At 43.4% G+C, this 27,878-nt stretch overlaps 3 protein-coding genes and 1 long non-coding RNA gene across 5 annotated transcripts; 2 read left to right on the forward strand and 2 right to left on the reverse strand.

Annotated features, from left to right (window-relative positions):
* Positions 1-6,414: 6,414 nt before the first annotated feature.
* Positions 6,415-12,574, forward strand: LOC136552995 (probable phosphoribosylformylglycinamidine synthase, chloroplastic/mitochondrial). 2 transcript variants are annotated; one of them, XR_010783050.1, is made up of 5 exons: positions 6,415-6,514; positions 6,803-6,921; positions 6,996-11,191; positions 11,969-12,228; positions 12,354-12,574. XR_010783050.1 is itself a non-coding variant. In XM_066544579.1 (4 exons), the coding sequence occupies exons 2-3, from the start codon at positions 6,856-6,858 to the stop codon at positions 11,184-11,186; spliced, it is 4,257 nt and encodes a 1,418-aa protein (XP_066400676.1). In that variant the 5' UTR covers positions 6,415-6,514; positions 6,803-6,855; the 3' UTR covers positions 11,187-11,191; positions 11,969-12,574. The 2 variants fall into 2 exon arrangements, 1 of the variants encoding a protein (XP_066400676.1); XM_066544579.1 differs by having other exon boundaries at positions 11,969-12,574.
* A 2,111-nt stretch (positions 12,575-14,685) lies between these two features.
* LOC136474593 (GPN-loop GTPase 3-like) lies at positions 14,686-18,979 on the reverse strand. Its single transcript, XM_066472159.1, has 9 exons — positions 18,676-18,979; positions 18,266-18,374; positions 18,092-18,173; positions 17,523-17,608; positions 17,111-17,214; positions 16,891-17,021; positions 16,712-16,805; positions 15,568-15,623; positions 14,686-14,990 (listed from the first exon to the last, which is right to left on the reverse strand). The coding sequence occupies exons 1-9, from the start codon at positions 18,718-18,720 to the stop codon at positions 14,891-14,893; spliced, it is 807 nt and encodes a 268-aa protein (XP_066328256.1). The 5' UTR covers positions 18,721-18,979; the 3' UTR covers positions 14,686-14,890.
* A 5,198-nt stretch (positions 18,980-24,177) lies between these two features.
* Positions 24,178-25,165, reverse strand: LOC136474603 (uncharacterized). Its single transcript, XR_010762968.1, has 2 exons — positions 25,010-25,165; positions 24,178-24,586 (listed from the first exon to the last, which is right to left on the reverse strand). It is a non-coding gene; the product is annotated as an uncharacterized lncRNA (long non-coding RNA).
* A 673-nt stretch (positions 25,166-25,838) lies between these two features.
* LOC136452731 (protein ALP1-like) lies at positions 25,839-27,194 on the forward strand. The gene has a single exon (XM_066453331.1). It carries the CDS (start codon positions 25,839-25,841, stop codon positions 27,192-27,194), a length of 1,356 nt encoding a protein of 451 aa, XP_066309428.1.
* The last annotated feature ends 684 nt before the right edge of the window (positions 27,195-27,878 follow it).

Below are 27,878 nucleotides of genomic sequence, written 5' to 3' on the forward strand. Positions count from 1 at the left end.
AGAGGATGCCGCGAATTGAAGTACTTCCATGCATCAGCATCGGATGGATGTACCATCTTCTCAGGATTGTACCGTGTGCCGTTTTTGTGCCATGTCATCTGTTTCACGGATTCCCGGTCATGAATAGCCGTTGGAGCCTCCAGGAATGGAAGGTGTCGTAGGACTCTCATGGGGATCTTAAGCTGCCTCTTCTGGCCATCGCCTGAGTCTACCTCCACGTACCTAGAGGATTTACACTTGGGCAGTACTTTGCATCCGCGTGTTCTTTCCTAAATAGGACGCACCCCTTCGGACACACATGTATCTTGTCATACGGCATCTTAAGTGCAAGAAGGAGCTTCTCTGACTCGTACAAGTTCTTGGCATAATGTGTGTCTTCGGTAGCATATCGCTCCACACGGCCACCATCTTGTCGAAGCCTTCTCGACTTAGGTTTAACTCGGCCTTCAACCCCATTACGACCAATGGCATCCAGCTGAGAAACATTAGTATGATCATGAAGGGGTCTCTGTGCCGAGTCCAACATCAGGTAGAAGGCATCTGCAGCCTCCATCTTCCTTGTCACGTCCTTCAGCGAACTGAGCTTGGTGCGTGTCATCCAGCATGTCTGCTACCCCGCATCATCATCGAAAGCCTCGAGCCGTGGTCTCACCACCTCCTCCCTGATACGATCGGCTTCACCATGGTGGATCCACCGGTGGTAGCCCGGAGTAAATCCAAACTTCACAATATGTTTACCCATGGTTAACCTATCTTTCCTTCTTCTGTTGTCACAACCGCTGCACGGACAAACCACTAGAGAATGGCCTCCAGCACTCTCGCCAAATGCATGCTGTAAGAATTCTTCGACCTTGACTATAAACAGCAAGTCATAATCGTGCTCTCTTCGGAGCGTGTACATCCACTCACGGTCCTCCATCCTTTAACAGACGTATCAGCACATATGAGTCACCATCAATTGCATCTACGCGGTGTCCCTACTCTCTAATAGGTGAGGATAGGTCCTAATCCCACCCGTGGATCCATAGATGAGGTTAGTTTCCATGCTGCTCCTATCCAAGACAAATTTGGCAGCACCTCCCCGCTGTTCTCCCGATACACGTCCTGCAAGGGAGAGTGTGTATCCGAGAACAACAGGGGGTGATGCCGAAACACCATCTCGGACCAGAGCGGACCATGGAAACTAACCCATCTACGCATCCACGGGCTGTCCAAAAAATGTGGACAATCCAAAAGAAATGCTCGTAGATATGCAAAGACCTACATAACTCTGACCGTATCTCTTTCGGACGGGAGACGCCTAACTGGGATCAGCGACCTAAGACCATGATACGGATAGAGGGGTTATACCTAGAGTGCCGGTGAGGTCAGGCTAGCGGGGCTGTGGCGAGTCGGTGCAGTGGCGCCACGACGTGGTGCAGGCAGACCCACAACGCTGACAAAGACAATTGGGGTCATCGAGGTCCCTCCACCGGGGCCTCCTCCTGCATAAAAAGGCAATACATTAGTGACCATTGAAAATTTCGGCAGAACCTCCTCTGCATGGGGAGGTTTCAAAAACCTACAAAAAAGATCAGCACGAAGGCCACATCCACAAACAATGGCTCGATGGCCGAAAACCACATACAACAACTATTACTACTAACAAGGGTGTAAGGAAAATGGACCCTTGGCCCATTTACTTTGGATTTTGGTGTTTGATGACCAACACAACCAAATTGAACCAATGAATTTGCAAGTGTTTATTTTGTAGTTCAATAGGGTGCAAGATGTAACTTAGACAAAGGCAACATGGTGATTCGATGATCAACACCTCAAGCAAGACTTTAGGAGCACAAGAGAAGACCCAAGAGATCAAGCAAAGTCCAAACATGAAGATTGGAACCAAGCCGTATACAAGATCGCGAAGAAATAAGCTCACTGTGGTGACCGGATGCAGGACCGGACGCTGGACAAGAAACCAGATGTTGCGACCAGACGCTGGGCAAGTGGCTCGGTAGATAAGCAATCGAACACTGGATCGGACGCTGGCGATAACCGACCGGACGCAGGACAACAGCGTCCGATCAAGTACAGAGAGGTTCCAGAGCAGCAAATCTATGACCGGACGCGTCTGGTGGTAGGCGACTGGATGCTGGCCAGTGTCTGATCAGTATATTGCTAGCTCAATGGTCGAGACGACCGGACGTGTCTGGTCAGGATGATTCAACGTCCAGTTAGTAGCAGTTGCGCGGGAATTCGACCCCAACGACTACTTTCTCAATGGGGCTTATAAATACAACCCCCAACTGGCCATTTGAGGTGTGGAGCTGAGGAAACATACCAAGGGTGTTGATACACCATTTTAGTGATCTCCACTTGCATAGTGCTTAGTGTTTATCAGGTGATTAGCGTAGGTGCTTTGCGAAGTGCTTAGGTTGATTAGACCACCGCTTATGCGCTTGCTCTAGGTTTAGGCCTAGTGTTTAGTGAGGTTTGCATACCTCTTACCACCCGGTGCTTGCGAGCACCATTGTTGTACATCGGAGGGGCTTGAAGTCTTGCGAGATCACACCAACCACATTTGTGGTGTGGCCGCCATCGTGTACTGGAGGAAACAAGGCCCGCGGCGTTTCGACCAGAAGCTTGATAGTGAAGACGGCAGGGAGCATTCGAGAGAGGCTTGTCGGAAGGCACGTCGAAGACCCACTTGCGTGTGGGGAAGGCCCAAGGCTATCCATGGAGTTTCCCGACCAGGAGCTTGGCCCTTGCAAGGGGCTCCAATGAGGACTAGGGGGAAGCTTACGCGCTTCTCGATACCTCGGTAAAAATACTGAAGTCATCAACGGGAATTTGCATATCTCTACCTTGCTCTTTAGCTTCCGCATTTACATTGTTTATGTTACTGTTTTGCGGTAGAGATAGCAACTCACTAGTAAAACCATAGTTGCACTTTTAGATAGTTCATCTATTGCATAGGTTTTGCTAGAGTTAGAAAAAGAGGCCATAGTTTTGGAGTTAGAATTTTAAGTTGCCTAATTCACCCCCCTCTTAGGCATCATGGTCCCTTCAATTGGTATCAGAGCCAGTTGGCTCATATTTGGACCTTTGGCTTAACCGCCATTGAGCCGATGCTATTGTAGAGTGGTTGGGATGGATACCGCTAGGCCTCCACAATTTGATGGCATTAACTTCCTCTACTATAAAGCTAGAATGGCTTGCCACCTTGAGGCGGTTGATTTGGGTGTATGGAGAGTCACTCGTGATGGGATGAAACCCATTAAGAATCCTAAAAAGCCCACAAAGAGCGACGAAAAAGAAATGTTAATGCTAGAGCTAAGAATTGCTTGTTTGAATCATTTAGCATGGATGTGTTTAACCAAGTGTTCACCTTAAATACGACACATGAAATTTGGTTAAAACTCCAAGAGCTCCATGATGGCACAAGTAATGTCCGTGAGCAAAAACATTGTCTAGCTAAGCAAAATTATGATTCCTTTGCTATGAATGATGATGAGCTTATTCATGATATGTATTCTCGATTGAATCTAATTATCAATGAGCTCCATTCAATAGGATTATTAAAGCTAGATGATGCGGACATCGTGAGGAAGATCATCTCCATTCTACCACAAAAGAAATATGCAAGCATCATCACCATCCTTCACAACATGGAGAACTTGAGCACCATGACCCTAGGCATTGTCATTGGCAAGCTAGTGGCATTTAAAATGTCACGTAAGATGGGTCAAGGAGAAGCATCTTCATCATAAAGGCAAGCTGCAGTCTCACTTGTAGCAAGAAGAAAAAGATGAAGGGCAAGAAAGGTGAGTCAAGCTCAAGCTCAAGCTCCTCAAGTGAAGAAGAAGATGAGGATGATGATGATGATGAACAAGAATCAAGTGATGATGATCAATCTTCCTCCTCCACCTCCAACCTTGATGAAGAATCAATCAAACTTATCAAAAAGGTGGAAAAGATGACCGTAAGGCTAAATGTCAAGGGTGTGCCCATCCAAATTCAAGACCTCGTTTTCACTAATCAAAGAAACGAGCAAAGAAAGAGAGGATGCTATGTATACGGTGAGTTGGGGCACTTTGTGGAAGTTTGTCTAAACAAGCCCACACCCAAGGCAAAGAAGAAGGCGTTCAAGAACAAAGCCCTCACATCAATAAGGTCATGGGATGATTCTTCAAGTGAAGAAGATCATCACAAGAGGCGAGGGCGCAAGCACTCATCATCAAGCTCTTCTCATGTGTGCCTTATGACACGAGGTAATGAAAGCTCATCCTCTAGTGAGAGCGATAGTGATGATGATTTGCCTTCTTATAATACAATTGTGCAACAAAATTGTAAATATGCTAAAGTTTGCACTAGTCAACAAAAGAAGCTCAAAATTTTAAAAGAAGAGCTAGGTAGTTCACAAAAAGCATACAAAACCTTTTGAATAATATGAGAACTTTACTAATCTCAATGTTGAACTATCTACTAAAATTGAGAAACTTGAGACTCGTGCAACAACAAAAAACAATGCATGCACAATCAATGATGAGCAACTCTTAAAGAAAAATGAAAAATTAAAAGAAAAGTTAGCTAGCTCACAAGAAGCATATAATAGTTTGCTTGCTAAAATGGAAACCATGTGCAAACATTGTGATGAGCTAACTAATAAAGTTGCTAATCTTGAAGCTGTTAACACAACCCCCACCAAGGCATCTAAAAAGAAAAGTTCTATCTTTAACATGTCTAAAAAGGATGCCTCTACTTTTGTAATGATTTATGTTTAGACTCACCTTTGTGCAACCAAGTTTGTGTTGAGAAAGTTGTTGTAGATACATGCACATAAGAGGTTACAAAGGAAATGAGCAACTCAAGCAAGAAGTAGCTTGCCTCACCAAGGACTTGACTCAAGTGAAAGGCAAAGCGAAGCAAACCCAACTTCATCAAGATAACACCGTCAAGGGAGTGAAGAAGCTTGATGAAGGACAAACCATGGTTTGTTATGTGTGCCACAAGGAAGGTCACAAGTCCTATGAGTGCAAGGTGAAGAATGGGGGAGGAGCAAAGAAGAAGGAGAAAAAGCAAACAAGCAAGCTCTCCAACACCTACACCAACAAGGTGGACAAGAAGGCCTCCACATTTTTTTTTCTCTCCCATCCTCCCACCTTTATCATCCTGCTTACACCGAAGAAGAAAAATGACAAGGTGGTGTCCATCAAGGTGAACAAGCAAGCCAACAATGGGGTCAAGCGCTTTTGGGTGCCAAAGGAAATCATTTCAAACATGAAGAGCACCAAGAATGTTTGGATCCCGAAAGGGAAGTGAGAAGTCCGTCGGACGCGGGGAATTTGGAAACTTGGCAAAGTTGGGTGCATTTCATGGGGTGCATCATGATGGATAAAGTCATTGCCAAGTGGGTTAGTGAATACTATGATCCAAATTCCTCTTCCCATGTTAGGTAACTAGTTGTCATTACTTTCAATTAGTATTCTTTTCAATTGGTATTGTTTCAATTGATATACTCTTAAAGCATCTAGTTATCTTTCATGCCTATGTTTGTATTTACATGCTTAAATCTTTTGTTATGCATTCAATAGGTATTCATATGGTAGGCTTGCTCGATTTCTTTATCAACCCTTGGAGCAAACCTACATTTAAAATTGTTTAGAAGCACGGCACATAGCTTGCTTTACAATTATTTATCTAATATGTGCCAAAGTCCAAATTGTAGATAATTCTCCCCAAATATCATCTTTCAAGTGGTTGTTTGATACTTAAATCATATGCACAAAATTACAAGTATTCAACACTTGTGTGCACAATTTAATAGTTGGGGATAATTCTACAACTTGGATGCTTTGAGACTAACACTTGTTCAAATGGTATCATTTTTCAAACCTATCACATGTGTAGTAGTCTCATTGTAAGGAAATTGGAGTCCCCAGAGTTAAGCATCATTCTTCAATTGGCATCATCATGTTGATTTCTTTTCACATTTATATGCTTTCTCCATGCATTATATAGATTAAACTCTCTTGTATAATAAATTGCTAATTATGCATATGTTGCTTTCTACCATATGTATGCATATATTTAGGGGGAGCTTAGTCTATATAATGTGAGAGTCAAATTTTGTGATCCATTTCACTTCTACACAAAGGATCATGAAATTTGACCCTCCCTTGTGCTACTAATGTCTTCCTTTTCAGTGTTTGATGCCAAAGGGAGAATTTGAAGGACCAAAGACAAGCATTTAGTTACAAGTAGTAATGGTCCGTGAGAAAGGGAGGATAAATTTGGTTCAGGGTTTAACAGTGCTGTTTACTATAGCAATTGTATTTTACAACAATTCAGAAGACAAGTTGTAGCATCACATGAATAATGGAGAGAGAGTTTCTTTTGATTAGTAGGTAGAGTTTTTGTCACTATTTGCAGTAATAATCAATGGTGTAATGTGCTTTGATGTTAATGTGTTCAGGCTAAGAGTGTCCTAGTCTTTGAAGTTTGAACTTACCTATAGAAGCACACTAACGTGGTGAGCCTGTAGAAATAGTTTTCTTTAATCATGTCTCTACATTTTTCACTTGAGGAACTGTTTTGCATGAGTTTATTAGTAGCACTACCTTCCTGACATTTGAAATGATGGCACTGTAATCTTTGGGGTCACAAATAAATTGAGGAACTTGTTCAAAAGAAATGATCTCCTGTCATGATTGTTTTATCTTCTTTGCTTCGGCATGCTCATATCTCTTGTACATCTTTGCATCCCTTCTATAATTTCACGCTTGATTCAACATAACCCTGGTTCCCAATTGATGTGCAGATCTCCCATTCTCTTTTGACAAGAAATAAAAAATAAAAATCCTTTGGTTTGGGATGGCATCACCTGGCCAAATGACGGCAAGCAATCTGTTACGGACTGAAGGCTTTCCTGGAAATATGGTATAGAGTCTATGAAATAACACAATTTATTTTTGGCTGGCATTAGCTTGTTCTTATGTTTGTTCTCTACATAGGGAAAAAGATGTGGTTTAATTCCTGCGAGAAGTCTTGGATCAAGAAGATTGCGAATGACTCAACACTGCTTCCATCAACAGCATATTTGTTGGCCACGTCTACAAAGAGTTATGACTCGTAATATCCGATTGTCGTCATCTCCTGGGGCCGTGGCATCCAAGGGGTTTGACAGTCCATTAGTTGAGAAACCTGATACTGCGTTGGATGTTGGAATTATTCACTTGTACCGTATACCATTTCTTCAAGAAAGTGAAACCATGGAGCTGCTCAAGAAAGTGAAGGCAAAGGTTTCTGCTAATATTGTTGATATACTGACTGAGCAGTGCTTCAACATTCAATTGGACAATCCACTCACTCCTGAGAAGCTTTCAACACTTCATTGGCTCTTAGCAGAAACTTATGAACCTGAGAAGTTGCAAACTAGGAGCTTTCTGGAGGATGAAGTATCTAGAAATTCTTGTACTGTCATTGTTGAGGTTGGTCCCCGGATGACATTTTCAACAGCATTCTCGACCAATGCTGTCTCAATTTGTAAATCTCTCTCATTAGTAGAAGTGACACGACTAGAGAGATCAAGAAGATACCTTTTGCGCCTTGAGCCTGGTGGTGATCCACTTGATGAAAGTCAGCTCAAAGAATTCGCTGCATTGGTTCATGATAGAATGACAGAGTGCATTTATCCCAACAAGCTCACATCATTTCAATCAGACGTAGTTCCTGAACCTGTCCGTGTTGTTCCAGTCATTGAAAGGGGAGAAGAAGCATTGGAAGAAATAAATGTGAAGATGGGACTTGCTTTTGACAAACAAGATATTGACTACTATACACACCTCTTCAGAGATGATATTAAACGCAATCCAACTACCGTGGAACTTTTTGATATTGCACAATCCAATAGCGAACATAGCAGACATTGGTTTTTTAATGGAAAGCTTGTAATAGACGGAGAGACCATGCCAACCACTTTGTTCCAGTTAGTGAAGAGTCCCCTGAAAGCCAACCACAATAACTCTGTCATCGGATTCAAGGATAACTCGAGTGCAATAAAAGGATTCCCAGTAAATCAGCTGCGCCCAACAATTCCGGGTTTCACTTCACCATTATCCATTATCATGCGTGAGCTAGATATTTTATTCACAGCAGAAACCCATAACTTTCCATGCGCTGTTGCACCATACCCTGGAGCTGAGACGGGTGCAGGTGGCCGTATAAGGGACACACATGCCACTGGGAAGGGTTCTTTTGTTGTTGCTTCCACTGCTGGTTACTGTGTTGGTAATCTTCGAATTGACAATTCAAATGCACCCTGGGAGGACCCTTCATTTTCTTACCCAGTGAATCTGGCCTCTCCATTGCAAATTCTTGTTGATGCTAGTGATGGTGCATCTGACTATGGGAACAAGTTCGGTGAGCCTCTAATTCAGGGATATACCAGAACATTTGGGATGAGGTTGCTAAATGGGGAGCGGCGTGAATGGTTGAAGCCTATAATGTTCAGTGGAGCTATAGGGCAAATTGACCATGCACACATATCAAAGGGTGACCCAGAAATTGGCATGCTAGTTGTGAAGATTGGTGGTCCAGCGTACAGAATTGGTATGGGCGGTGGTGCTGCCTCGAGTATGGTTAGTGGCCAGAACGATGCAGAGCTTGATTTCAACGCAGTACAGCGTGGAGATGCCGAGATGGCACAGAAATTGTATCGTGTAGTCAGGGCATGTGCAGAAATGGGACAGAGCAATCCTATCATCAGCATTCATGATCAGGGTGCAGGAGGAAATTGTAATGTTGTGAAGGAAATAATATATCCTAAGGGAGCTGAAATTGATATCCGTTCAATTGTTGTTGGTGATCATACATTGTCGGTCTTGGAGATATGGGGTGCTGAGTACCAGGAACAGGATGCACTACTTGTGAAACCTGAGAGCAGAAGCCTGTTAGAATCGCTTTGTGAGAGGGAAAGAGTTTCAATGGCTGTCATTGGGAAAATTGATGGCTGTGGAAAAATTGTGTTGATTGATAGCGCTGCTGTGGAGCATTCCAAGCTGAATGGCCTCCCTCCTCCAACCCCTGTTGAAGAACTTGAGCTTGAAAAGGTTTTAGGAGATATGCCTCAGAAGACCTTCGTGTTCAGGCGTGTTTCTCAAGTCACAGAGCCTTTAGACATTGCACCTGGGGTGACACTACTAGATGCTCTGAAGCGAGTATTAAGGCTCCCATCCGTGTGTTCAAAACGTTTCTTGACCACTAAGGTTGATAGGTGTGTGACAGGTCTTGTTGCACAACAGCAGACAGTTGGGCCTCTCCAACTCCCGCTTGCTGATGTGGCTGTGATTGCACAGACGTACACAGACCTAACAGGTGGTGCTTGCAGCATTGGAGAACAACCAATAAAGGGTTTGCTTAATCCTAAGGCCATGGCCAGACTTGCTGTTGGGGAGGCCTTGACTAATCTTGTTTGGGCTAAGGTTACATCACTTGCTGATGTCAAAGCAAGCGGGAATTGGATGTACGCTGCAAAGCTTGATGGCGAAGGTGCAGATATGTATGATGCAGCTGTTGCATTGGCTGACTGCATGATTGAACTTGGTATTGCAATAGATGGGGGAAAGGACAGTCTTTCCATGGCAGCTCAGTGTGATGGTGAAGTCGTCAAGGCTCCTGGAAATCTGGTCATCAGTACTTACGTGACATGTCCTGATATAACATTGACAGTAACCCCTGATTTGAAGCTCGGCAAGGATGGAATTCTTCTGCATATTGATCTTGCTAAAGGAAATCGCCGTCTCGGTGGTTCTGCTCTTGCACAAGCATTTGATCAAATTGGAAATGACTGCCCGGACATTGATGATGTTCTGTACTTGAAGAAGGTATTTGAGGCCATTCAGGAATTGCTCAGTGAACGTCTTATTTCAGCAGGCCATGACATAAGCGATGGTGGCCTTATTGTGAGTGTTCTTGAGATGGCATTTGCTGGTAACTGTGGTTTTAAGCTCGACATAGACTTAGAAGATAGGAGCCTTATTGAAGGACTTTTTGCAGAGGAACTTGGCCTCATTATTGAAGTACACTCGAAATATCTCAACATCGTGAAGCAAAAGCTTGAAATAGCAGGCATTTCTGCTAATGTTATTGGAGAAGTTACTAGCTTACCAGAAATAGAAGTTTTTGTTGATGGCAATCTGCATCTCAAGGAAAAAACTTCGGATCTCAGGGATCTGTGGGAGGAAACGAGCTTCCAGCTTGAGGAGTTACAACGTCTGAAATCTTGTGTCAAACTTGAGAAAGAAGGACTAAAATGCAGGACATCACCATCATGGTCTCTGTCTTTTACCCCCAAATTCACAGATGGGAAACTGTTGACTGCTTCCTCGAAACCAAAGGTTGCCATCATTCGTGAAGAAGGGAGCAATGGGGACAGGGAAATGGCTGCTGCATTCCACGCTGCTGGATTTGAACCATGGGATATTACAATGTCAGACCTCTTGGCTGGGAAGTCTTCTCTCAAGGAGTTCCGAGGGATTGCGTTTGTTGGTGGTTTCAGCTATGCAGATGTGCTGGATTCAGCGAAAGGCTGGGCTGCATCAATCAGGTTTAACCAACCCCTCATTCAGCAATTCCAGGACTTCTACCACAGGCCAGACACGTTTAGCCTTGGAGTATGCAATGGTTGTCAGCTTATGGCTCTTCTTGGCTGGGTGCCAGGGTCAGGTGTTGGAGGTTCTCTTGGTACAGGTGATGATTTGTCCCAGCCGAGGTTTATTCACAATGAATCTGGTCGTTTTGAGTGCCGGTTTACCAGTGTGTCCATTGGCGATTCTCCTGCTATTATGTTCAAAGGGATGGAAGGTTCCACCTTGGGTGTTTGGAGTGCTCATGGCGAGGGAAGAGCTTTCTTCCCAGATGAAAATGCTCTAGCTACTGTTGTGAAGTCTAATCTGGCTCCTGTGCGGTATTGTGATGATTATAACAATATTACTGAGACTTATCCCTTCAATCCTAATGGTTCTCCACTAGGTATAGCAGCCCTTTGCTCACCTGATGGGAGGCACCTGGCTATGATGCCGCATCCAGAGCGTTGCTTCATGATGTGGCAATATCCATGGTATCCTAAGGAATGGCAGGTTGAGGAGAGTGGCCCCAGCCCTTGGCTGCGAATGTTCCAGAATGCTAGAGAATGGTGCTCATAGTGCAGGTAAATCAATCTTATCAGCTGCTTTCCACTTCTGTTTGTGGCACTCGGAATTCAATTTTAGTAGAACCTTAACTACCTGTGGTTTTTTTTTTGTGAAGTTGTGCACCGTTTCATTTCGACCAGAGGTTGTTATAGAACGGAGAATGTTATTAACATGTCAAGTTCCATTTAATAGAACCTTATTCTTTCCTGCCAGTATTCTGTCAAAGAAGAACCTTATTCTTTTTTAAGGCCTGGTGCAAGCGGTAGAGTCTTACCGCCTGTGACCGGAAGGTCCCGGGTTCGAGTCGCGGTCTCCTCGCATTGCACAGGCGAGGGTAAGGCTTGCCACCGACACCCTTCCCCGGATCCCGCACAGAGCGGGAGCTCTCTGCACTGGGTACGCCCTTTTATTCTGTCAAAGAAGAACCTTATTCTTTTTTAAGTACACTTTTTGAACCTTTGGATGCTGTAGAGAAGCCGTTTATTGGATGGAACTATTCAAATTGATTCGGTGACCCAGTTAGCCTGGCCGTCAGACAGTTACAAGTTAGCAAAACCATAAATTAGTTCAAAATGCCTAATACACTTAAGCTTTTATTATAACTTAACTTGGCTACTTTGTGTATGATTTTAAAGCTTATTTGCACTTACTGAGCACTTTATGCTCTGGTATCGAAATGTTTTGTTGCATCTGTTGTACTATGACCTTTCTTGCTCGTTTCCAGTGTTCTGTTAGGTGCATCTTCCCATATCATGCTTACTAGTTCATTTTTTCCAAACATTATGATTTTGCAGGGCAGCTCCCTGCTGCAAGGATGTAGTCACCGAGGCACCAGCTGTTACGAGTATATGGATAATTGGTGGTTGTATTGCCCCATTCGATGACCCCTTTTTGGCAGAATAAATGTGTTTTGACCATCAAATACATTATCTTGTAATAAATGTATCAGAATTGAAATTTTGAAAATGGAGAACTGTCTGGTTTTCACTAGTCGGAAGGCCCCAGATCTGATTCCATATACTGGTTCAGTGACACGGTGAATACCCCATCCGTGGTCCGTGGATCAGCATGTCATCCCTTGCCCTTTTTGCTTTCAATAAGATTAAATTTAATCTTACTTGTCCAGTGCCTTCGATTTCGTGCACTTGCTATAACCAACCCTTTCAAATTGTCTGGCAGGCAGCATACAACCACGCCCCATTCACCGAGGTACCGGCTATCAGGGCGCCCACAACAAATGCAGAACTTTTCTAGACAACAAATATTGTAGAGCCGCACTTGAGAAAAATTTACCTTACTGGTTGTGTGGCCCCATTTCCATTTGACGATTCTCTTCTGATGGAATAAATGTGTTTGAACATCAATACATTATTCTTGTAATAAATGTATTGAATTTAAAATTTTGAAATTGAGAACTGCCTGGTTTTCGCTAGTCGGTGAGGGCCCAGATCTTGAGTCCATATCCTGATGATGGTTGTCAATGACACGCTGAGTACCCCATCCTGTCATCCATGGATTTGCATGTCATCGCTTGTCCTTTTTCTTGCATATATAAGATTAAATTTAGGACGTGGCTAGCGCCCGGGTCCGGACGCCCGCGCCGCCGCCCGTCTTGCGTTCCGCGCCCGCCCGCCCATGTCTCGCCTGCTGCGCACGCCTGCGCCAGTGGGGACTACCTCCGTCTTCCCGCGCCTGACATCAAGACAAAACAACAAAAAGACGAGAAGGGAGATACAACATTCAATCTAGTTTTAAAACATCTATGTGCAACAATTGCAACATACGATCGGAAACAAATAAAACATTTGAAAAATACGTCTGAAACACTTGCAAAAACACCTAAAATACACTTAAAACCATTGTAAAAATATACGCAACATCCTGATAAAAACACTTGCATCATATGTGTGAAAACATATGCAACATCCAGATAAACACACTTGCAACATTCGTCGAAAAAAAACAGATGAAACATTGAGAACATGAGATTGCAACATATGTGTACAGCTATTGCAACATCCCGATCTACTTTTGCAACATCCGTATGAAACACTTGCAACATACCTCTGAAACATTTGAAACAGACGCTTGCAATATGTTTTTCACCCTTCTTCCATACAACGTAGCGCAAAGCGGGGAATGGCCGATTTCGGCCAGCCCGTAGCCGAGGATGGTGGCTCGGCCTGGCAGCAGCCAGTTGCGCCAACGCCTGGCCTGGGCCTGGCCAACGACGCTCCCCCTCTCCTGGGCACAGCGAAGGACGGAGCATGGCGGTGCAGCAGGCGATGGAGGCGCTGCTACACTCGCCGAGCACGCGCATGGAGCTTGGAGACGGAGGGCGGGGCGTCAGTGACTGGGTCCGGCGGTAGCTGCAGTCAATGGGGTGGCTGGCAGCGTACCTTACGCCGAGGATTCCTCATCTCCACGGGGGACAGAGGTGCTGCGGGGATGGGGCGCCGCGGGGGATGGCGGGCGGTGGCGGCACGCCGGAGTGGATGGTGGGGCGGGCTGGAGGCAGAACCACGGCGGATTGGGACGGTCGGACAGCCGCACGGCGCTGTGAAGCCACCGCGACGCACGAGCGTGGAATGGGGAGACGAGCTTCCATGAGGATTTGATTTTTTTTTTAAGGTGAGCCGCGCGAATGGGGCGAGACATCTGGCTTTTCAGACATCTTAATGGTAGCATTATTGTTAAATTTACTCTTACTCGTCCTCGGGTGCCTTTGATTCGTGCACTCGCTACTGATTTCCCAAGCAACGTGGAGAATGCTTATCGTGCTATCTCAATTTATCGATGCTTCTGCGCGGTCAAGCACCACCAGAACCATCTTGGTATGCATGTTGATAATATATCCGACGCGAGGTAAGTGAACTAACCCATTCTGGTAGAAGCTTCGAACAGCTCAAAAGAGCCCTGCAGCGTCTCACTGTTGCAACGAGAGCAGTATGCCCGTAGGCCCATAAACAGAGGTGGATTATGAGTTGATAATATATCCGACGCGAGGTAAGTGAACTACCCATTCTGGTAGAAGCTTCGAACAGCTCAAAAGAGCCCTGCAGCGTCTCACTGTTGCAACGAGAGCAGTATGCCCGAAGGCCCATAAACAGAGGTGGATTATGAGCCAACTGCATTTTTTTCAAGTTTTCTTTAAAATTAACATAATCTTATCTATCAGTCTCACGAGCCAACTTCACTTTTTTTTATCTTTCTTTGAAATTGACACTCTTATTTATCATGATCTCCTAAATTAGAGAGAACTTCAAAGCGAGCTTAATGAGCTGCAATCACTTAAAATCAACTTTTATATATAAAAAAAAACGAGTTCAGAAGAAAAAAAACGTTTTTTCAACCAATCACCGAGCCAGCTCAACGAACTTAGTCCAGCCCAGCCCATAAACTACACAATCGATTTGGCATCAAGCTCACCGTTGCTAGGTTTCTAGTAGCACTACAAATACAGCACCCATTGAATCGATTTTGATAAACCAAGGAGTGATGAGAGAGAACAGGACCATCAAGGCGTCAATTTTACTGGAACTTGCAGATATGAGTGCTCTGCTTTAGTTTCGAACTTACATAGACCATTTAGATGTCATCAGCATCCTATGACATTTTTTTGCATGCCTGCAGCCTGCGCCATACATATATTCCCAAAGGCCACTACACTACTACCAACTAGTTTGCAGCTCCTTCGGCATCCAATGAGGCAATTACTAGTCTTCGTCCTCGATGGGCTCAAAGTCCCTGACCTTCACATCTGCATCTTCCCCGTACTGGATACAGGTGTCGATGTACGACAGCACATATTGTATGCTGCAGAAACAGGGCCATTCAGGGATATGACTATATGAGAACAGAACAAACTCAAATATAGCATGATAAAAGAATTGAAATTTTGCATATCCACAAATACCATGTCAAAAGAAATATAACAGCCAGCAAGGAAGATCGAATCGGTGATACCAATTCATTTCAAGCTAGCTAAAGTCCCCTTCCTTTTCATTAAAATAACGCATATCCTGTTACGGTCTTTCATAAAGTTGCCAGATTTAGACTTCTTTTTATCCCCAGGGCAAGATCTAGGGTCAAATCAAGCACGATATTGTAATAGCAGCAGAATACACAATAGTAACACATTAGTGGTGCCTAGTGTGCAACACTGCTACTGCATCAGAAATGAGGTGTCAAGATGGAAGTACGTCTTCCAGGTTAAATGTGGTATATGAAATGTGCATTTGTAGGCATAATAGCAGAGTACTATGCCAAGGGATCCAGTGACAAAAGGCTACATCGATCATAGTATAGTTTACAGGAGTTTTGCGCAATACACTAAGAACCATAAACTTAACCATGTAATAGATATTGTTAACATTACAAAAAACAGTTTTACCTGCTTTCCTTTCTCAAATCAAGTGGTATGAAATTAACCATGCTGTAATCATCAACCTACATGATGGAATTGAGATTAATATCGCAGGTTGATAGCACCAAAACAAGGTACTGTAAAAATATTAAACATGACGCTGAAGAAAGTGAGACAAGTAGAATATTGACTTAGTTCACAAATGTACAAAAGAAACAAGAATATAGCACGTTAGTATATACAAAATAATTAAACAAGCATGCAAATGAATACATCTGCTTGTTTGTAAAACTTTATATCAATGTTTCTGAGCTTGTGGCCAAGCACAAAGAAACTGAACTACTTCAAATGGCTAATGCAATACACTTTCAGACAATCATAACTCATGAGGCTTCCACTGGAATGCATATGGACTCAGTAAAAGTAAAGTATTCAAATATAGTATATATTACTATTTACTAGATTAAAAAATTAAACTGGTAGAAATCCATGTGAAAATACAGCACAATCTGAATTTTCTAAGATATCCCCAGATTTGGCAGTGCTTGCAATCAGAGCATTAAACAGATTTGATCTACTCCAGAAGACCTCACCACAGCCAAGAATCGGTAATAGAATACTTCCACTTCCCATCCCATCCATAAATAAACAAAACAAAGGTGAACTGCCCGTGGTCCATTGGACAACAAGTTACATGCACCATAGAACTCAAATATTAAATGTTCAAACACACTAAAGCTGTTGTAACTGTATCTGGCTTATAAGACGTAAGCACCAAGGAAGACGATCTGTTCCATGGCAGTACCACATTGAAGGAACATTAGGCTCAAGCTATACTTTTAGCATATCTTAACTTGGCTATCAATTTATATCCAAAGGATAAATTTAAATGCACAAATCCAACAATTGGGGTGCACGGCATCACTAGAGAAAGGGCGTACCCAGTGCAGAGAGCTCCCGCTCTGTGTGGGGTCTAGGGAAGGGTGTCAGTGGCAAGCCTTACCCTTGCCTGTGCAATGCGAGGAGACCGCGACTCGAACCCAGGACCTTCCGGTCACAGGCGGTAACACTCTACCGTTTGCACTAGGCCCGCCCTTCTAACGGCATCACTAAAGAACTCTGATAAAAATATTTTAAGGTAAATGCTTGCATGAAGTCATAGTAGGTCTACCAGTTCAGCTAAACACTTGTTCAACTTGCCAAATCGGGGTGCCATCTGCCGATTCAGCTGTGAAAGAAGAACCTGTGCATTCGGGTCCAGGTACCTAGAGACATTGGAACATTAATACAGACAAGGAAATTCAAACCTTTGGAACTATGCAAGGGATGAAAGAGAAAAAAAAGGCATACTCTTCTACTTCTTTTTTGTTGGAGACCAGATCCATCTTTGAAAGGATGTTGATATGAGGAAGTTCAAGCTGAATCATAGCTGATAGAGAAGCCATGCAACCACTGATGTATTTCGTTACATCACTGACAAACTGGACCATGAAAACAGAACTGAAATCAGGCATGTGTTTTTGTTTAATATATCTTCATTGCCAAGAAAATTTCTATTCATGATTCAAACCTGTGAATCAAGAAGGTAAACAGCGCAAACATTGAAATTTTTTCGTTTCAGGTGCTCAACAAAGTTCCGCAGAACTGGAACATGCGTGAAGAGTTCAATCTGGCCTGGAAAAGCAAGATGCAGAAAATTATTAACCGATACATGTGATGTCGACCATATAAATATGTAGTTTTTCATGTATAGAATTGTTATTAGAAAGACATATACACTAGAATTGCTAAACAAACCAGAGGTAAACCCAAAATGGTATTTGTGTATAATTGATGGACAAGTATAATGCACAATCAGTAAAAAAAGACTGATGATTGCCTGTTTTGTCACATTAATGTAAGTGGTAAGAATAGTAAATGAGATGAAACCGTGCAACTATTAAGAAACAATCAAAGCATGCAAAGATGAATTGAGAATATACCAGGGCAATCAAACACAAGATAGTCATCATCCAAGTAGTTCTCCAGCTGTTCATCAAACCAATCATCCAAGCTGTCTTCTAGGTGCCTGAGGTTTTGTTAAGGAAACAGAAATTGAAAGCATAAAATCCTAGCAAAACAAACTCCATGAACATAAGGAACAATATCATCATGAATTACATTGTCATAAGTTAGCTAGATTAGTTCTTGATTTTAGCCAATCCGTCCTGCAACATTCTCTGTCATATCAGTGAACATCCAATGATTGCATGGCCACAATCTACAGGGCTTATGTCTAATGGTCAAACAAATGAACGGTGGCCTTAAAAAAAATATGCAATAAATGTTGAAACTCAAAATATCAGTCTCACAGAGCAACAACCAAGTGCAAATAAAAGGTAACGCAAATCCAGTTTCAGCACCTAACAGCCTGGTTTTGCATCTCCAACCCATTAACAAGCAATAAGTGTAAAAATGCACCATCAACACGGCCATTAGTTCAGAACTAATCAACTAAATAGCTTTGGCAGCCTATAAAATAAACAAAAATAATGCTTAAATAACAGGATACTCCATGCAGTAGATGAGACCGCCATTTGGCCCCAGCCCAATCTCCTCCATAACATCATCCAATGAAATCAGCTCTCTGATATCTGCCAAAATGCAAGGCAATAAAAAGTAAGTGAGAACAATACTTTACTGTGGGTAAAAGCTTTACATTGTAACACATAAGCAGAAAAATTACCCATATCTACAGGATAGTCGAAGTGCTCAGCAGCTGGATCGAGATTGACAATATGAATTGTCCTGCCCACAGTCTGGCAATGGTCGTACAAACTGGAGCAATAAGTTGACTGCAAACACACCACAAGTGACCAATTAGAGCAAGCTATCATCAACTCCTCCTTAATCAGACCCTAAACCCCCAGTGTGGCAAGAAACCCTACCAGGTCACTACGAATACGAAACCAAGTATACCCGATCGAAACAAGCAGGAACAGAAACATGATATCGGAGGGGACACCATCAGAACCCTAATCGAACTGAGTCGTTCCCAACTCTGACTAGCGCCAGCGGGCGAGCAAAGCATCCCGTTTCCCAAAGGTAAGCGCGAGGGGGAGAGGTCCGGGAGTCGGGGTGGAAGGGGACCGGTACCTTGCCGCTTCCAGCGGGGCCGATGACGAGCTGCGCGTATCCCATGGCGGCGCGAGGGCGGCGGATCGAAGCGAGTCGGCCGGAGGGGTTGCGAGTGTAGTAGGACCTAAAAGAGCTGGAGGTGGGGCGTGCTACAGGAGGAGATGTTGGGGGTGGAGAAGCGGGGAATCAGAAGGCGGAGGAGATGGCGGCGGCGAGGTAAGCGGCGCACCAAACGACGGCGGCGAGGAGGGTGCTGATTAGGGCGGACAGGGCCATCGACGTCGCGTTGGGACTACCCTTGCTGCCCTCAAACGCACTTGCTCAGGCTGCGTTTAGTTCACTAAATGAAAATTTTTGACGTCACATTGGATGTTTTGGAACGTTCGAAGGGGTTTTCGGATACTAATAAAAAAAACTAATTACATAGCTCCTCCGAAAACTGTGAGACGAATTTATTAAGTTTAATTAATTCGTCATTAGCGCATGTTATTACTGTAGCAGTTATGGCTAATCATTGACTAATTAGTTTTGAAATATTCGTCTTGCGATTTTCAATCAAACTGTGTAATTAGTTTTTTTCGTCTATATTTAATACTTTATACATGTGCCGTAAAATTTGATGCGATAATTTGAGTTAAAAATTTTTGGTAACTAAACCAGGCCTCAAATGGTCTGGGTTTGGTTCACGTGGCCGCTCGGGCTTTTTTGCGGCAGCCTCGTTGATGAGTCGGTTCTGGAGTCGGGGGCGTGGCCGTGATGTGGACCGTGGAGACGTGTCGCCGTTGGCTTGCTGTGTCGCCCGTGTGCCGGGCGGTCCACGTTCCAGCTCGTATGGAAATCTGCCATCTCGTCTCCGCGATGGCGCGATGCAAAACAACCACATTGTCGGACGAAATGAACTTTTATGAAGATTGAATGGAAACCCAAGGTGGCGTGAGGCATGACCGTACAACGCAGTAGTGATTGAGAAGATCAGAACATTAAGGCCTAATTTGAAAACTTCAAGATCCTGGACTTTTTCTTAGGTGGATAATCCATGAGGATATCATTCTAATTTTTAATAGGGATTTTCCATCTCTAGGTTTTGCTCTCCCTAGCTTCCAAAAGGGACCTAAAGAGTCGACATGCAAGAAAATAGCTTGGTCATTGCTCTCTCTATTCTAAAATAAAATAAAAATATCAGACAAATCTAACAATTTTAAATTTGACTAAGTTTATAAAAAACAGTATTAACACAAATAAATTTATCATGAAAATCTATTTCATAACTAATCTAGTAATATTTCTTACATATTATACGTATTAGTGCTTCTTTGTATATATTTAGTCAAATTTGTAATTTTTGACTCCTCAAGAAATAATATTTTTATTTTTTATACAATTAGGGTGGAGGGAGTACTCCCTAGCGCTTCCGCGTAGGGCTGGATATCGAGCCAGCTTGACTCGGCTCGGTCCAGCTCGAGCTAGCTCGTTAGGCTAACAAGCCAGAGTTTGGCTCGGCTCGTTACCGAGCTCGAGCTGACTCGTTTAGCTCGCGAGCTACTACAAAAAAAAAATAATAAGACACACATGTTTATAATGTTTATGCTACATTAATTTCAGAAGGTGATGTTCACCATTATGCAACTATACATGATTAATATATATCAGGTTTATCAAAAATATCAACCATGCAACATAACTGGTCCATCCATGATCATGCAGTTCCAGCATACTAACTAATTGTTTGCCACCACAAACTTAGGAAAGTCCACAGATTCAATGTCAGCGTCATCATCTTCTCTCTGGAAAACAATCCATAAAATCAACATTTAAGTACCACAACAATTATAAAATTAAAATTCATATGAAACAACTGAAAATAAGGATTACATACTAATAGAATAGGTGTACACTTCTAGGTCAGCATCATCATCTTCTGGATTCATAGTCGTGGGCTGATAGGCCTCAGCTCGTTTCAGCTCGCGAGCTGGCTCGAGCTAGCTCGTTAAAATAGCGAGCTAGACTTTCAGCTCAACTCGTGAAAAAGTTAAAACGAGCCGAGTCGAGCAGAGCTGAACCGACCACGAATCGAGCGAGTTGACGAGCCATGATTATTTTGTCTAGCCCTACTCGGTGCTAGTAGGCGCTAGCAATAGGAAGCCAGGCCTTGCTATTTCGGCATCGGCCATGTTTGGTTTTCTATGACTAAAATTTAGCTACTAAAATCAATGACAAAACTTTAGTCACCCATATTTGGTTATAGTGATTAAAAGTGACTAAATATCATTAAAGTAGTTCAACAAAGACCAAATTACCCATAATAAATGGCCAAATCAAGGTGGAGGACCAGCAATAATGAGGGGCGACATTTGTCCGTTGGGCACTTTAGCCCACTTTTAGCTACTCTTTTTAGTCAGTTTATTTGGCAGTTTAATAGCTAAAGTGACTAAAGTGGTATGTCTTCACAAGAGCGAAGGCCCCGAACTTGGAATTCTGTGATGAAGTAGCGACTTAAAAGATCGAGTTGTTGAAGCAAAATCTACGAACTAGTTTCTGAGCAGTCGTGAGTCAAGTTGAATAGGCCTAAAATGCCAATTAGGATGAAAGACATCTTGCTTCAAGACTTCCATAATATAGTCATATGTTTGAACTGAGAGAGCTTCATTTTCCAATAGTGCTAGGACCGGCCTGTTCGGCTGTTATTAAAGCCGGCTGATAAGTCGGCTGAAGCTATTTTGTTGTGAGAGAAAAATACTGTAGATTATAGCTGATAAGCCGGCTGATAAGTTCAAGCGAACAGGCCCACACCATATCCATTATCTTTTCCTTGTCCTTCTCGTCGAATAGAAAGCAAATATATATTCTGCGATAAAGTCTTTATTCATCTTACCATACTTCTTATTTCCTCCTACTGTAACCTGAATCAGCCAGAGCTCAAATTCCTATGGGAAAAGTGAAACGTATATTCCTACGTTCCTACACACTGAGCAAGGTTAAAAAGGTGCCTAATGCTTGAAGGATGGTTTGCCGTCCCAGTCAAGTGAAAATTCAATGAAGGAGCAACTGGCTAAGGTGAATGGGCTGAATTCCACCTGATAGGGCCCGTAGATAAAGGAATTATCCGAGACTTTTTATGATGTTAGAGGTATGTAATCTAAATAAGATTTATAGGATAGTATATTATATTTAGAGTATATTTTCATAATTTAAATAATAATATTTATAGTATATTTAAAAAAGTTAGAATGACTTATAATTTAGAACAGAAAGAGTAGTCTTCAGTTAGCAATGATCCATATGCATGGTATAGATTTGACGACATATAATGCACATAAACACTTTTTTCTCAAGAAAAACTATGTCACACAGACACACACTCACACTTAAAGTGTTCTATATTAGTCTGATTTTTCCTTCGTCGTGAAACTTTCCGCACATTATTGAACATATCAATATCTTTGGCATACTTTTTTTGTATATATATTTACAATTGCAATGGATATACATATCTTGGCATTGCGCCAAAGGAAGTTGTCAACCCGATTGCTGGACTACCGAACCATTTCTTTTCTGGAGAGGTCGAACAGTCGACGCACACGGTACCGAATAGTTGCAGACAAAGGCCCAAAAGAAAAGATGGGAACCACACACTCGAGCTGGGCCTGCAGGGTGTGTTTGGTTTCATGGATATAGTGAGACATGGATATCCATAGATACAGGGTGTTTAATGGGATGGACAAGCTGAACATAGATATCCACAACAGGGAATATTCTGGGTAGATACTGGATATTCTGGCTCTCAAAAATCTGGCGAATAAGGATATCCACATGTTGATTAGCGCATGTTTCGTGTGACAATTAGAGTAGTATAGTGCTAATTAACATATTTTATTTTTAATTAGTGATTATAATGACAAGATTAGTGTCAGTGCATATTTATTATGGTATAATTAGTTATTATTATTTTTAAATAATAGATATAATTAGTCAAGTATTCTCATCCCATACAATCTCATCCATCCAACCAAACAGACAACATAGATATCCATATCCCGAAATTCATAAATGGCCGTATCCCGTCCTTAAACCAAACACATCCTTGCTAACGCTTCGACGGTGACGGGCAGTTTACGTGCACATCGTGCGAGTGGCACGACAGCCCGGCTCCGTTCGTGCCTAACTCCACTCCTGATGCAGCTGCAAGAAACCGCCTCGGCAACCTCGAGCGCAGCAGCAGCACAGTCGGATAGCTCCGGTCCTCTGCTGCTGCCACGGCCCCGACCCAACGCCTTCCTCCTCCTTGCCCTGCACAGGTGTCGCGTCCGACGACGGTGCCGGTGCCGCGAGGCCAGCAGCATCGTTGGTCGTCCCACTAGTAGAGAAATGGGTTGTAGTCCCGGTTGGAAACTGGCTTTAGTCCCGGTTTCTCAACCGGGACTACAAATCCGGGACTAAAGGTCCTGGCCTTTAGTCCCGGGTCACATAACCGGGACTAAAGGTCCATCCTCAGAAGAAAAATAAATGAAATTGTAGGGAGACCTCTCTTGCGATGTGTGAGATTCGAACCCAGGACCTCTTTCCTCGCACATAAATTCTTTACCAATTCAGCTGTACACCACATGTGACAGGATCCTAGACGCTCTCCTTTTGAATTGACATGTGGGGTACCTTTAGTCCCGGGTGGGAGACCTTTAATCCGGGTTGGTGACACCAAGCGGGACTAAAAAGTCACCCTTTAGTCCCGGTTGGTATTACCAGCCGGGACTAAAAGTCGCCTGCTGCAAAAGCGTGCCAGGACAGGGGCCTTTAGTCCCTGTTGGTAGCTTCAACCGGGACTAATTCTTCCTTTACTCCCGGACACAAAAAATACCGAGACTAAAACCCAAAATCGAAGCAGATGAAATGTCATTTCTCTACGGGTGTCCTTGAGCTTCCGACGACGTCTCCGACCATCGTCTCCATGCTGGGCAGGTGCCCGTCGTCCTCGGCATCATGGCGGTGAGCAGAGGGTAACACCGCGGCTTTCTCCCGCGGAGACGATGGTTTGGCACAGTCGGAGAGCTGGAAACGGTGGCAAGCGAGTAGCAGGAGCAGCATCAGCATCGTCGCGTGCACGGGGCGTGACAGCTTCATCATCTTGTGGACCGTGGACGTGTGCCGTGTGTCGTTGTGCACGGCTTGCCTCCGTGCCACTACGACGATGACTACTGGAGAGTGGAGAGTTGTTAAACTGAGCTCGATCTTAGACTGGCCACAACGTGAGCTTTTGCCGGTGCTGAAAGAGGAGAGAGCGTTTCAGCACCGGTGCTGAACATTGTGGCAGTCGATGCTTGGTCCAATTTTTTAGGCACCGTGGCAAGTGCGTTCACCGATGCTTGAACCAATAAAAAATTATTTCCAACCAGCCGTTGGTTCTAGATGACTAAAATATTATTATCTCATGCGGCCGTTGGTCCTGGCCATTGCCTTGCATGCTAGCCGTTGCATGCTAGCCGTTGCGGCTTGCTGCATATATATACATATAGTTCACCAAGTATAGATCAGGCATATATCCAAATACAAAAGTTCAAAGATGGACCACTCTTCCTCTTCTAGTTTCTCAAATCTCATCAACTCACACACAGAAGCACCAAATCCAAACACACAGCAATACCCAAACTTCCAAACCTTCAATCAGCAACAACACTACCCCATGAACTATCCACCCACCAATTTGCATGGTCCCTACCCACAAAATATCAGCAATTCCTTTGGAGGACCACCAAGTTTCTAGCACTTCCCTTTTCCACCACCAGCATACCATGGAGGTTACCACGAAATGGTCCAGCATCTCCAATTGGATCAATGCCCTTCTTTGGAAGTGGTGGCAGCAACTCCAGGGGTGATGAGAGCAGCCCCATTGCTTCATCTTCTCCGGCGTCCAGAGCCCCTCCAATGCAGTCAGCACCTGTTCAAATTCAAGAAGGCAGTGAGAGCAGCACAGATGAAGGTGAAAAGCAAGGAGGTCGCAAGCTTTGGCGTGAAGAGGAAAACCTACGCCTAGTAAGTGCCTGGCTCAAGAATTCTAATGATCCAATCGATGGCAATGGAAAGCCTCGAGATCGATTCTAGAAGGAAATCGCAGCTGAGTACAACAAGAATGCTCCCAGGCAGCAAAGAAGAATAGCAATGCAGTGCAAAGAACACTAGCACAAGAATATGCCTCTCATTAACAAGTTCAATGGAGTCTACAATGATGTCAAGAATAGAAATGCTAGTGGTCAATCTGATGATCAGCTTATGGAGGAGGTTCGGGCAAAGTGGAAGGGACTTATGAAAAAGAAACGACCATTCCCATTGGAACATTGGTGGGCAGTGTTGAAGGACCAACCTAAATGGGCTAGAGCTTACCCAGCACATGAATTGCAAAAGAGGATTAAGCTGAATTCATCTGGTGCTTACAGCTCTTCTTCAGCTCAAGACACAGATGGTGCATCTGTTGAATCGTGGCGACCACAAGGGAGAGATGCAGCCAAATCTGAGAAGAAGAAAGGAAAACAGAAGTGTTCAGAAGGAAGTCTTTTATAGAGGAAAGCATGCAGAAGTTCAATGAACTACAACTACGGAAGTCTATGGCTGCTAAAAAAATGGCTAAAGCAGCATTAGCTCAAGCTGCAGTTGATGACAAGAATGCTGAAAATAACAAGGAGAGGAACAAGTTAGACAAACTTGCAGCATATATACAGCTATTTAACAAGGACACTTTAGGTTATGATGATGATACTTTAGGAAGACATAAACAAGTCTTGGATTTGCTAGCTAAAGAGCTTTTCCCTTGAAAAGCTCAGTTTGTAGAAGTAGCCTTCAATATTTGTATTGTGTTGGTAGAAGTAGCTTATCATGTAATGTTGTGACCAGCTTTTCCCTATATATGTATTGTCCTATTATGTCAATTTATAATCTATTTATGAAGGACATTGGAATCTGAATATCACTTTTGTTAAAGCACATTGTCCTCACGTGTACATTTTATTCCACTAGAATCTAGCCGATGTAAAAAGCTACAGTTCCAGTTACAGTGTTAGAATCTAGCTGTTGCAGCACATTTGGATCTAGCCGTTGGAAACTAGTTGTTGTGACCAGCTTTTCCTATAAATAGAAGGTGGTGTTCTCAGAACACTTCACACCTCCCAGCATACTCTAATCTAGGGGCTAAGGGAATGGCATCAAATACACAAGATCCTGCAGGAAGTTCTCCTGAAGAACCAGCAAACAGGATTAACATTCAGCAGTTCTTTTGGGAGTTCATGGATGATCCAGTGGAAGCTCAGATTGAGGCAAAGTTTCAAGGTCAGATTGAGGCTCAACTAGGAGATACGTGCAATGACCATCGTCAATTTCCTAGAAGGCATATAGAAAGAAATTGGGAAGCTGCTAGTGATAGGCTGGTTGTAGATTATTTCTCAGAAAATCTAGTGTACAATGATGTTCAGTTCCGGCGTAGGTACCGTATGAAACGTCACCTATTCCTACAAATTGTACATACCTTAAGTTCTTGGTCTCCATATTTCTGTCAAAGGAACGATGCATTTGGGAAGATGGGATTTTCACCATTGCATAAATGCACAGTTGCTATGCGCATGTTAGCATATGGTACACCTGCTGACATGTGGGATGAAAATTTCAGAATAGGAGAAACCATAATTATTGAGTGCATGAAAAAATTCTGTCAAGGTGTGATTGCAAATTTTGGTGAAAAATACCTAAGGAGGCCAACTAGAGAAGATATTCAACGTTTACTTCATATAGGTGAAGCTCGTGGTTTTCCTGGTATGTTGGGGAGTCTAGATTGCATGCATTGGCAATGGAGGAGTTGTCCAAAGGCATGGAGAGGGCAGTATACCCGTGGTGACATAAAACATCCTAGTTTCATGCTAGAAGCTATTGCCTCACATGATCTTTGGATATGGCATGCATTTTTTGGTGTTGCTGGGTCCAACAATGACATCAACGTCCTAAACCGGTCACCTTTGTTCACTGAAGTACTTCAAGGAAGAGCCCCAGAAGTTCATTTCATGGTCAATGGAACTAGGTACAACATGGGGTATTACCTAGCAGATGGTATTTATCCCGAGTGGGCAACATTTGTAAAAACAATACCCTTGCCTCAGTGTGAGAAAGACAAATTATATGCAGAGCATCAAGAGGGAGCAAGAAAAGACGTGGAACGTGCATTTGGTGTTTTGCAAGCTCGCTTTGCTATTATACGCAACCCATCACGTATGTGGCAAATGAACTCACTTGCTGAAATCATGTATGCATGTATTATACTGCATAACATGATTGTGGAGGATGAGAGGGATACTTTTAGAGTTCGCTATGACGACAACTATGAGAGTGAATATGACCAGCCTAGCTCTTCATCCGTATTGGCTGGATTTGGACACGAGCCTATTCATGGATTTTCAACACTACTGGAGGTAGAAGAAGACATTAGAAACCGAGATATGCGTCGTCAGCTAAAAGAGGACTTAGTTGAGCATATATGGCAGCGATTTGGACAAAATCAAGCTTAGTAAATTATGTAATTTCTACTTGTAATGTTTGTATTATCATGCATCATTCAACATTAGATGTACCAACTTATCATGTGTGTAATAAACTAAATTCTCATGTGTGTAATTTCTAGTTGTAATGTTTACTTCATATTTGATTCAAAACTTCCAGCATCATCCATCGCAAAAAATTCTAGTTGTAATGTTTACTTCCAGCATCATCCATCGCAAAAAAATTCTAATTGTATTCGACATTAGATGTACCACCTCTGCTTGTGCACTTCATATTTCCAATATCACAAGAATTATAGATAGCATGGCAATAAAGAAAAAAAAAGAGTTACACAGCAGCAACAAAAGGATTAGTTGATGGAGCTAGCACGCACCTGGAGCTGAGCTCGGTTGACTGCGGGTTAAGGCGAAGCAGCATCCAAAGCTGGGGCCGTCAATCCCTGCGACTTGGCTAGCCGCCGCCGACGTGATTGATGGGGGCCGGCCCTTGCGGTGTGCCTTACGGCGGTCGCCACGGCGTGGCTGGATGCGCCCCGTCGTGTGCCTGCCCACGACCCTCGTGGTGTGCTGGAGGTAGCCCCTTGGCTGGATGCGCCCGGTTGTGTGCCTGCCCGTGACCCCCGCGGTGTGCTGGAGGTAGCCCCGCGACATGGCTGGAGGCGCCTGAAAGGTCCTTGTTTGGTTTTGGTAATT

This window comes from Miscanthus floridulus, chromosome 1 (genome assembly GCF_019320115.1).
Source record: "Miscanthus floridulus cultivar M001 chromosome 1, ASM1932011v1, whole genome shotgun sequence".
Lineage (NCBI taxonomy): Eukaryota > Viridiplantae > Streptophyta > Magnoliopsida > Poales > Poaceae > Miscanthus > Miscanthus floridulus.